Raw genomic sequence first — 11,539 nt, 5'->3', positions numbered from 1 at the left:
CTAGCTTTTGTACACACACTCTTCCTACAAACACACCTTGCTCACGTGTCACAGAGCTCACTCTACTTTTAGTCTCTCCTTCATTACGCCAATATCCAGCTGACGTGTACTGTGAACCTCCAGTTTCATTGGAGCTACACCACACGAACACTCACATGTTTTACACTGTGCCATAACAAGCCCGGACTTGTTCCAGGTACGGAGACCCAGAAACACCTATGTTATATACTTCACAATTATCCTCAATGGGAGATGTAAACTTTCCTGTCTGAGCAGATGTGGGTTAACTGAGCTGACAGAATGAAGCTAAAGACGTGTGGTCGTAGTCAGGTTGATTTTCCAACTGATATCGTTCCCCCCACGCAAGTCAGTGCTCACACTATAAATAAATAAATAACCACATGTCCCCTTTAACTCCATAAAACCTGAGCTATTTATAGCAGGTATAATCCTGGGTGTGGTTATGATAAAGCAAAACAGCACAGTTCAATGACGCTGCTCGTGGCCCTGCCTGTGAACCGCACCCAAACACATTCACACTCTCATATCTGTCTGGCTTTCTTTCCATCAGTTGCATTGTGTCAGAAAAAGTCAGATCCAAAACTACAATGGCAGTGGAAGGAGGAGGTCATCTTTCCGTTTAAAGTCACTGATGATAAAATGGATTTACATTGTGACTTTTATATGATGTGATATATAAAGACACTCTTGTTTCCTGATGTTAATAATAGCTCTGTCATCAGGTTGTTAGGTGACAGTTCTCTTATTATCGTCCTCTCACAAGTTTCACCTGAACTAGATTGGCACACAGTAGAGCACATACAGTACCTCTGCCAAGGCCTGACAGTATCTCTATGAAACCACATTTTAATCTAGAGGATTTTTTTTTGGATTGTACACGTGAATATCAATTCCCTAAACATGGCAGATTTTTTTTTCATCGAGATCCATAAAGTATTCTTTGGGAAAACAGTAAAAATGCCAAAAGCCATCTATCTCATATTGTTAAGAAAGTGAAAAAATCTGAACCAGATCTGCAAAAAACTTGAATGGGTTCTTTCCTGGACCAAACAAATCAACCAACAAGCTGATGGACGGGAGTGAAATCATAACCTCCTTTGCAGAGGTGACATGTTATTGTCCTGTTTCCGTTGTGTAAGAGTGACAGTAATGTTTCAAATGGCTGCATGTTGTACATACATGTGGTGAGGGAGTGCTGGTTCAATGAGGCAACAAACTCTTGTATACAGATCACCAAATGAATCCTGGATTGTTCTCTTCTGACCGACATTTGAACATGTTTGAAAATGAAACCTGCTCCGTTCTGCCACAGATGCCCAGTGCACCTACAGTGATACTGACTAGTTGAGAAGTCCCCACTCCCCGCTGGCAGTGACTCATCGCAGAACTTCCAGGATAGGTGTGACATTCTGGGGCCAACTGCCGCTGCTGCTGTGTGGATCAAACAGGTGGCGGGAGCCTCAGTGTGAGCGAGCAAGGAGAAGGTCATCTTTTCATTTGAACTCACTGAGGATCAAGACGTATTTCCATTGTGATTTTATATAATATAATAAATATGTAATCAAGACACTATTGTGTTTCTAAAAAGTTAATAAGCAGCTTTTTCATCAAGTTGTTAGATGACTGTTATTTCATTATCGTCCTTTCACAATTTTAACCTGAACCAGAATGACACAACTCCGCAAATAATCCCCTTGAATTCAATCAAGATGCAGCAAATCGCACCCAAATATATATATAAGTTCTCTAAATATCCCTTTTTCCATCAAGATTCATCAGTTGAAATACAGAAAACAGCCTTTGTCACAAATTAAATTATGAGTGGATCTGCACTAAAGTTTAAAGGGTTCTTTCTTCCTCTTTGGCAGAGCTAAAGATCAACTAGGACCCAGCTAACAGACAGGGAAAGAACCAGGAGAAATGATTGGAGGTAAATTTCTCAGTAAGCCATGATATGAACTGGCTGTTGGTGCACGAGCCAAAGAGGTTGCGGCATTCACCTAAAAAATAAACTGTTTATGGTTATGAAGGGAACATTTAGCATTTTTGGAAAACTATACAGGGAACAAAATGTTAAGCTTAAGATACAAGCACAATATTTACCTCCACCCAGGAAGAGGTTTTCGTTGGTTGATTTGCAGTATGAGGCAAAAATTACACAACCAATTTCCACCAGACTTGCAACGAATCCACACGATTTTTGGTGCAGAGTTGGATTAAAAGGCAGATCAAGAATTTTTTCCCCCACTTTGTTTAACATTTGGGCATTTTTCAACATTTTGCATGGAATTATTCACCGATCTTGATTTTCCGCTGATCAGGATGTTTAATGACAGAATAAAATCCTTTAGACCACATCCTTTTCTGCTAATGTTGATGTGATTTCTAGGTAATAAAACAAAAAAAAAAAAAACAGAGCTCTGTTACATTTCTTGTAACGTGGCCAAAAGCGAGCATGTTCGGCTCGTTCCTATGTGTAAATAAGTCAATAAATCTGTCATCAACGCAAAACAGTCCAAGATCTCTGCAGAGCCTCCAGTCTGACACCGTTGTTCCACTACTGCTTCAAGCAACAAGTATTGAACAAACAAGCCATAAAAAGGCAGGTTTTAATTTGGGACATACAACTGTAAGCACAACATGAGTGAGCCCTCCTCAATGTCAAAGGTTTCTCTGGTGACATTCCAGTCCACAGGCGTCCTCAATCCACCCGCTCGCACTGCAAATATGGAGCAGAGGACTCCAGCGCTCAGTGAAAGCTGCAGGAGCAGGAGATTGAGGAAAGCAGCAAAACCAACCGGTTAACTTTGCGGCAGTCATAGTATTTTTTCAAGGTTGCAACTCAAATATTTACTAAGCTACTCTAATTAGTGTTTTTTTTTTTTTTTTTTAAACACTAACATTTCGAGGTTTCAAAGCAGCTTTTTCTCAATGAATTTTTACTTTTACATCATCTTGAATTCTAATGTAGACACCTATGCAGAATTACACCTTTATATCAGCAGAAGTAACACAAATAGACAGAATAAGGAGGAAAAAAAGACATTTGGACAAGGAGACAAGTGCAACATGGGTTTATTGTCAAATTGGTTAAGACATGAACTTGATTAATGCCATATCAAATCTTAAACTCCGCTGTAGTAAAGTGCAGATTCAAATCAAGTTGCCCTGGGAGTCCTCATACATTTTCTATATCTGGTTTTAAACTGTCAGGTTAAATAAACTGCAATATGAAATCCTACGTGTTATGAAAAGCCCTTTTTTTTTCTCTCAACCCACACATCTACAGCTAATGTGCAAACATGATAATTCACAAAGCTTTACTATTCTGTACGTGGACACATCCTCCCACTCATCCATGTCTTCAGTTCTCATACAATTGGACGACAGATGTACAAAAGCAGAAAAAAGCCTTGCTCTAGTCGAATGTGGAGTCTAGGAGTTCTCGTGAAAGGTTTTCTGCAACGGTTGGTCGGTCAGTAATGCTGCTGCTGCACATGCACAGTGGGCAAACGTTGGTAACCTACCCAGATTTTTTCCTTTTGATTAAAAGAATGATGGCATTTAAAAAGGTCGGCCACGTATGTACCAAGAGGTCACTTCTGTGTACAAGCCTGCACACTTTCAGCGGGTTGTAGACAGTTTGGCCGCAGCGGTGTCTAGTGGCAGTCGTGCATTATGGAATCTCCATGAGTGCCACTTAACCAAACTCTTGTCCTCAATAGTTTTTGTAAGCTCAAAAACACTCCACGTACAAGAAGCACGCCGTGTGGCACTCGCAGTCACACATACAGGCAGGCACGCACTCAAATTCATTCGCTCTTCAACAATCAGTTCAATGGTTTTGTATCCCCGCCACTGAAGTGAGCAGGGGATACTGAAGGAAACGGCAGCAATGAGGTAAACACAAAAACTCATGAGAGATATTGCACAGACAAGTGCCGGCACAGAATCCAACAGTCTCTCTTTCCAACAGCCTAGCCTGTGCATAGGAAGAATAAAGCACTTACGGTGTTCACACACACACATTAACCCTTCTCGTAAAGCTTTTTTTTATACACTGAGGTGGGAACAACAAGTCCAGAATCCACAACCCATCTTGGCATAACCAGATTTGCATGACAGTAAGTACAAAAAAAAAAAAAAAACCCAATGATGACTGAGGGAGGGTCCATGACTGTTGGCAACAGTGATGGGACAAACCAAAAAATATATATATAACCTGAAGTCCCAGCATATGTAGAAACGCCTCAATCCTTGCTTTGAGAAGAGAGAAACAGGCAAAGTTGAGGCTGGATTTAGAGCCAGCATGGAGAAAAATCTCTCAAGTTTCATTCAATAAATAGCATTGTGGAATATGCAAAAAAAAAAAATCCATGTTTTCTAAAGCAAAAATACATAAACCATTTGCTCAGTTCATCCAGATATACAACGATATTTGTCCATGTTGCAATCCACTCCTAATACATCCCCACAGATCAGGCTGTGGCCAGTCTGAGCTGCAGTTCCATGAAACAGCAGTGGAGGAAAACTCACTCTTCTGTTTACTCTAAAAGTTTTTTCAGATCGTCTCGGTTGAATGAGGACGTCTTTGTGCACACGGACGGTCAAGTTCATACTCTCCCAAGACCTTAACCTACAAAATTTTATCTTTCAGTTCCTTGAACACAGAGTGGATCAGGTGTTGAACTGTAAAGCTTTTTCTGTTTTGTCCATTCCACTCCATGTTATCACACCTCCTCCTCTTTTCACCCCCCCCCTCTACCCCTTTCACGATCATTATCTGTGGAGCAAGACGAAGGCCTCTAGTTTCTCAGGGATGTTTCCCTGGTAGTCGAGGCCGTGCTTGACAATGGCCCTGGCGGCTAGGCACTGCAGCGTGGTGTGGTTTATGGGCTGGATGACATTCCTGGCCAGCTCCTTCTCGTCCAGGAGGTCACAGGCCGTTTGTTGGAAGGCGTTGGTGCTGTCGAAGTGAGTCCCGCAGGAAATGAGCAGGTTCATGATGTCCGGGTGACCATTAGATGCAGCTATGTGGAGGGGGCTGGAGGGGGGCATAGATATTAGATGCTTATAGTGCACAATGAATGTCCACATAGACTGTTCTGAAATTTTGTATAGTATGCTTCCTTTATTTTCATTTACCTTCTCGGTTTAAAGACATTATTTTCTTTACAGCTAAAAACTAAAACCATGTGGGAAAGAAACAGAGCAGGGAAACATGTGAAGGATAAAAAACAAACAGACCTGTTGTCATCCTCATCTCGGCTGTTAACATCAGCCCCGCACTCAAGAAGGATGGAGGTGACAGTGAGGGAGGGGAACTTGCAGACGGGGTAGCGGCCCACGCAGGTGGTGTTGCGGTCGACGGCCAGGTGAAGTGGACTGTAGCCATTCTTACCACACGGCTGGAGCTTCAGAAATCTGAAGATATGGAAAGATGATGTTTCATTTCGAAGAATTAAGAACAAGGTGACATCATGTAACAGTCCTGGCTGAGTGCAACACAATTTTCCAGCTGACGATAAGGACATCAGGTTTGGCAAAACCACGACATATATTATGAGACGTCATATTTACGCACAAGATTCACAAGAAGAATTCCATATTTTGTATTGCACACATGCAATTGCAAAAAGATGGCTTTCACTAACATTTAAAGATTGCAACGGTTATTTTCAATGCAGGTACTTTACAGAGAAACCCACCTATAGATAGTTTCCTTCTTGAAGTGGTCCTGCTCTGCAGTACAAGGCACCTTCTCCAAAAGACAAATGAGGTGCAGGATGATTGACAGGGCCTTACTGAGCTGGGCAGGGTCAGGGGGCATCGGTCCATTTTGTCTCACAGCCCGCTCAATTTCCAACACGCTCTTGGACAGGATCCCCATTAAGTCCTCAAATGACACTGAAGTCCCCAGCAGCCCCTTGGCCCTGTCCTGTAGCATGAAGGAGAAAAGCTCAGCAAATGACAGCAGGCTGGAGGCTGTCATAGGGCTGAGGGGGTCCAGGTTGCTCTGCTGCATGTCCAGCGCATATTTCCACAGATTGATGCAGCGCTCAAAGTTCCCAGAGTCAGCATAGACAGCGCCTCGGTAACGGATGTAGTAGGATGTGTCTGGATGTTGTGGGCCGAGGATTCTCTCACGGATGAGCAGAGCCTGCATTCGCATCTCATCAGGGTCAGATATCAGCCCGTCCAGCTCTTCTCCATTAGTGACCTGGAGAAGATTTAAGGGTGGAGACATTGTGGAAGATTTTCCATGTATATGCAATGAAGTCAGATTTTTCAGAAGCCAACAAAACAAAGAGATAAATTGGGAGTGCCGCGGTAACTGCTCCGTGCATCATGCTCTGTTATTATCTGTCCGTTTTTCCATTCGCCTAAATGTCTGAAATCCATTTCTTCAAACACATGCCCCTAAATGCATTTGTTCTATCCCATCACAGCAAATGCACAATTTTGCAGCCCTTTTCTCCAACAATGAAGATTGCGACTTCCAAGGTTTTCCCTGCACAGTGAATTTGAAAGCAGTCACCCATTTTAATCTGTCTGACTAAGACAATTAAAAATACAGAGCACAAAGAATGAAAAGACAGACTCACCTCCCTGGCGTAGTCGTATGCCATGATCAGCTGCTTGGGTTCCGGTTTATGGACAATGTTGTTACTGTCCATGTACCTGAGGTCCATGGCTCTCTTCCAGTATTTCAAAGCTCCGAGCAAATCTCTCTTTTTGTCCACAAATGTGGCGCCCAAGAGCTCCAGGGCATCAATGCGTTCCATGTGCCTCGTCTGCAGAGAAAAGAAGATTATTTCTTCATATTTCTCCTGGTTAAATATTCAAGATTGTAAAAATAGAAGCAATCTACGCAGAACACTTCATTTAAAAAAGGACACAAAGCCTGACCTGCTGATGTGTTGTCAGGTAATCTACGATGTTAGTGTGGCCTGTGACGCTAGCGGATAGAAGGGGTGTCATGCCGTAGCCATCCTGCTCCATTGAAGCTCCAAACTGAAGCAACATCTGCATGATCTCTAAACTGCCCGACTCTGCACAGTCATGAAGCGCTGTGTTGCCTGTGAACAGAGAGAACATACATCTTATATTTTTTTCTTTTTTTAAAAGTACAAATGACAGAGATAAGCCAGAACTCAGGGGCAAGTAAAGTCATAAAATGCTGTGCCTATCTTTAACATTACCTTGGGGTTAAACATTATTGGCAACAGTTCAGCTACATGTGTAGCGAGCACAAACAAGCAGAGAACATGTAAAGACAGCTCTAAAAGACGTGCAGATAATTTTAAGTAATGTTTGCCAGAGAAAGGGGTCATTGAGGACTTTGCTTTCAGTCAACAAACAAACTCACAGCCCTTTTATAAAGATAGAGAAAATAAAACTGTACTGGCTGTTGTGCAGGAGGTTGTAAGGATTCATCACACGCCATGCGAAATGTGTGTCTAATTAGAAGAATCTGAAGTTTCATAATTGTTTCTAAATAAAGCTGTAGACAAGGTTACACAAGTGCAACTATTCACTGCCCTTTTGCTTTGAAGATGTTCAAAAAGCAGATCAGCTGACACCAGGATTACTGTGGATGAGCCCACCGAGCCACTTGTGTGCAGATCATGTTGTCTATAGCTCGAGCAAGATATTGAATAAACCCAACGAAAGGAGTCTTTCCAGTAAGAGAGCTCGGCTCAACTACTGCATACTGGGGCCAATGTAGTGCCAAAAATCTCTACAATGATTTATACATTTGAAAAAGACCTCCCCACCACACAGTCTGTTGCTTGTTTATGTATCCAGACAATGCACTGCGAGTTCAATCACAGATAGCTGAAGGACATGTATGTATGCAATTTGTTAAATGAATTCACAAGATCAAGCTTGCGTTGCTGATCCTACTTCTTTTACAAATAGCTCACACAGCCTCAGAACTCAGGGGAAACTAAACAAAACGTTTCCACATCTGGTTCCTCCTGAAGATAAATGTGATTAACCATGTGTACATGTTCCAGGAGAGCATGGACTGATTCTATCAAGATAAAAACAACAACAAACACTCTTTTCATCCAAATCAACGTGTCTTAACAATTCTTGATCCACCTATCTAGTCACTGTAAAATGTTTCTCATGCTGATTTGCCTTCACTCTAGACAGACAACATATGATGGTTTAACAACATTGCAGAAATGTTCTTAACAATAGTGTTCTTGGCTTTGTTTGGCCAAATAGTTTTAAATGGAGATGTGTTTATAAAGTCCATTTTTCAATATTTATTAGCAAGGAGATCATGTTTTTAGAAGAACCAATGACATAGGAACAGATCTGGATAAATGGGTAGATTTAGGAATTTTCCTTTTCCTTCTTCTTGAACATAGCGAGACAGGGTGATAAGTTTGGCCGAGGTATCCGCTCTCTGAGTGCCCTTCTAACTTAAAAAAAACATTTCCAGACCAAGAGATTAGGCTCAATACTAAATATGGGCCTCTAAAGTGAATTTAGAAGATATTCAGCTCAAGAGAGCAGGGCGCCTCACTGGTAGATGGGCTGAAGAAACTGGGAAGTCTTATTCATCTGGGGAGGAAAAGAGCGGTTTTAGAAACATTCAATCAGCTGTGACTCTTCAGACTTGTATGTCTTCCTCCTTTGTTTTTGGAAAATTGCCACTTCATATATAATATTTCTCATTCTCTTTCCTGTTGTTCAACCGATACTGGAATAGCAACAATAATAAGGACGGGCTGGAAAGAGCGCCTCCACACATGATGCTGTCAAGTCTGCTTGCAGGCACGTGCATTGTTTGTGCAGCCAACTCCTGCTCGTCTACTGGTCATGGAGAACCATGTGTCTTGACTTAAGTGTTTTGGACATTGGTCAAGTGATCGTAGTCATAGGGGGTTTACCAGGCAGTAAAAGATGAGAGAAAAAGTGGACCACGGTTAAAGAGTGGATTGAGAAGTTTTCTTACAAATGTTCTCTTTGCATTTTTAAAATCCACTATAACAAAAATGAACTTTTCTTTTCAAGCAAATCTGTGATCTGGTAAAAGACAATATTGTATCAAAATATGGACACTAATCTTTCAGACCCATTCTAGCTGGCTTCAAAACCTTCCATTGTGAAACCAAATGTTCATGTTATTCAGTTGAGTCATTTTAAATGGAAATGGATCATGCAAATGATTGAGTTATTATCTCAGAGTGTAGTTCCCTGCTGGTAAAAGCCAAGACTACATTTGGATCTCAGTATGTAGTCCCCTGTGATATATGTGGGTATTATTCTGTTTACGCTATAATCCTCATCCTTTGGGTTCTGCCATTTGTCTTACACCATTAGTACGTTAAACTTGAATATGTACAAATCTACACGATCGATCAGTTTATCTTATGTCAGGGTCAGAGATCATGTGGATAAAGGAGATCAGTGTGTGTCACTTGTATGTTGCTGATGGCTGTGTGTGTGTGCTGCCCACTCACCTTTGACACTTTTCCTGTTGACGTCTGCGCCTCTCTCCAGCAGGTACTGCGCTATCTCCCAGTGTCCCTTGTAGCAGGAGATCATGAGACACGTGTGGCCGTGTCTGTTGGCTACCTCCAGGTCGGCTTTGTGCTCCACCAGGTATTTCACAATGTCCAGGTGACCGTCGAAGCAGGCTGCCCTCAGGGGTGTGGAGTTGGTCAGGGTGGTGCTGTTTACAGAAGCCCCGTGGCCCAGTAGGGACTGGACCACCTTTAGGTGACCCGCCGCCGAGGCGGCCCAGAGCGGCGGCGCCCCCTCGATGGTCTCCCCGTCAAAGTTCACGGAGCCGCCGGCCTCCACGGGGGCGCAGCAGCACTCCAGCAGGTACTCCACCAGGTCCAGGTGGCCGTAGCGAGAGGCCATCAGGAGCGGCGTGGCCCCGTTCGTCTTCTCGCCCATCAACTTTGTCACCTCGTGTCCATCTTTGTTCTCCAGGAGTTTCTGGAGCAGCCGGAGCTTACCGTCCCTGGCTGCGTTAAACACCGCCGTCTTCAAATCCATTTCTGCGAGTTCGTCTCACTGACAAACGGACAGACAGCGATGTCCCGGACACAATCTGCGGACGATACCTGGAGCGTTGCTGAGAGCAGGTGGAGCTCGGACCCTTTGTTTACACCAGGCACAGACTCCCTAAGCTAACCGTCACGTTTGGGTTAAAATCCAGCGGAAATTCGCTACGTTTTAATTACAACTACAGCCTTTAAATAAAAAAACAATATGAGCCACCTGCCGCGTGGGTAAATGACTCAGTCACTCCGGCGTTTGAGTGTCCAGCCACACATTTGTCGCCGAGCTAGCAAGCTGGCTATTCAACTTCCTTGATCAGTGTGGCTAGCTGGCTAGCTGCCTAGCTCCGCTTAGCTTGAACCGCTTTTACACGTCAAACCTTTTCGAGAGAAACTCTTCCGCCGACACGTCTTCCCCTCCGACGACCTCTCCCCCATCACACCGGCCTCCTGCGCTTGTCATGGCTCCACGACATCCTCCTCAGACGGTATTACTGTTCACTTTCCGAGGGCCGACACGTAAAGCAATCCACCCCCACCCGCTGCGCCGTGCTGCTGCTAGCTTAGCCTGGGAGACGACGCTCGGTGCTTGGCTCGGGGATACCCCCCCTCTCCGTCGGGATCCAGGCCGCTCTTCGTTCACACACGGCGCCGAGAACCAACCGACAGAAAACTGCGACTAACAGCCGTCCACTGGAGCCAGTCAGCGGGGGCTGGCAGCGGGTAATCGCGGTGAAGAGGAAGGTAAATAGGGAAGGCTCTCCACCCACGACTCCACCGGACGATCACGACTCAGTTTCTGTCAAATCACAAACCCAACGCAGTCTGTTTTCTCCACTACGGCGGGTGATTGACGTGTCAACAGCCAATCACAGAGCGGGGTTACTGACACGTAACCAATTAAAACATAACAAAAACACATTAGAGGCTCCGCTCTGCCCCGCAGGAAAAATATCAAAATAACGAAAAAATATGAGATTCAAATAGAAGTATGTTATATTTCTTATGTGTCTCTAGGTAAAGCGTTGTAAAAACAATGTATCTCCACATAGTTGACTGTGATGGCCTTGGTTATATCACTCCCTACAGGTTAGAACATGAAAAGCATCCAGACATTTCACCCCTCACTGAAATAAACGTGTTTATTGATGGTGCTTAAATAACTGCACATCCTGATGTCACAGCAGCCATCCTAATATCTCAACAGTTACCCAGGACGCCTCAGAACTGAATGCAAGTCTCAAATGAAACCAAAAAGTGCACAAACCTAAAAGGAAATGAGCCAAAACAGACGAGAAACATGACAAAAGAGGGAAACACAAGAGGCCGCAAAGCCAATCCAGAAATGATACATGGTTAATGATAATACCTATTATTTTAATCCGTTTGCAGTCTCTGGGATCAGTTCTGACTGGGTTACACAACTCAGTCACATAAATGAGTACTAAGTCTTTGTATCTTTTAGTGTGTAAAAACATGCCAACTTT

General features: G+C 43.5%; 1 protein-coding gene across 1 annotated transcript; it reads right to left on the bottom strand.

Annotated features, from left to right (window-relative positions):
- Positions 1 to 3,079: 3,079 nt before the first annotated feature.
- On the bottom strand, positions 3,080 to 10,896 carry fem1c (fem-1 homolog c). The gene is made up of 6 exons (XM_020103472.2): positions 9,504 to 10,896; positions 6,931 to 7,100; positions 6,627 to 6,815; positions 5,730 to 6,241; positions 5,269 to 5,445; positions 3,080 to 5,065 (listed from the first exon to the last, which is right to left on the bottom strand). The coding sequence occupies exons 1-6, from the start codon at positions 10,045 to 10,047 to the stop codon at positions 4,801 to 4,803; spliced, it is 1,857 nt and encodes a 618-aa protein (XP_019959031.2). The 5' UTR covers positions 10,048 to 10,896; the 3' UTR covers positions 3,080 to 4,800.
- Between the last annotated feature and the right edge of the window lie 643 nt (positions 10,897 to 11,539).

Source organism: Paralichthys olivaceus, chromosome 4 (assembly GCF_024713975.1).
Source record: "Paralichthys olivaceus isolate ysfri-2021 chromosome 4, ASM2471397v2, whole genome shotgun sequence".
NCBI lineage: Eukaryota > Metazoa > Chordata > Actinopteri > Pleuronectiformes > Paralichthyidae > Paralichthys > Paralichthys olivaceus.
This window is presented reverse-complemented; position numbering and strand designations above follow the sequence as displayed.

Coding starts and splice junctions, on each gene's coding strand:
- fem1c (XM_020103472.2), bottom strand. CDS start 10,047: ATGGATTTGAAGACGGCGGTGTTTAACGCAGCCAGGGACGGTAAGCTC. Junction 6,242..6,626: donor CATACGACTACGCCAGGGAG/GTGAGTCTGTCT, acceptor AATCTTCTCCAG/GTCACTAATGGAGAAGAGCT. Junction 5,066..5,268: donor CGAGATGAGGATGACAACAG/GTCTGTTTGTTT, acceptor GCCCCCCTCCAG/CCCCCTCCACATAGCTGCAT.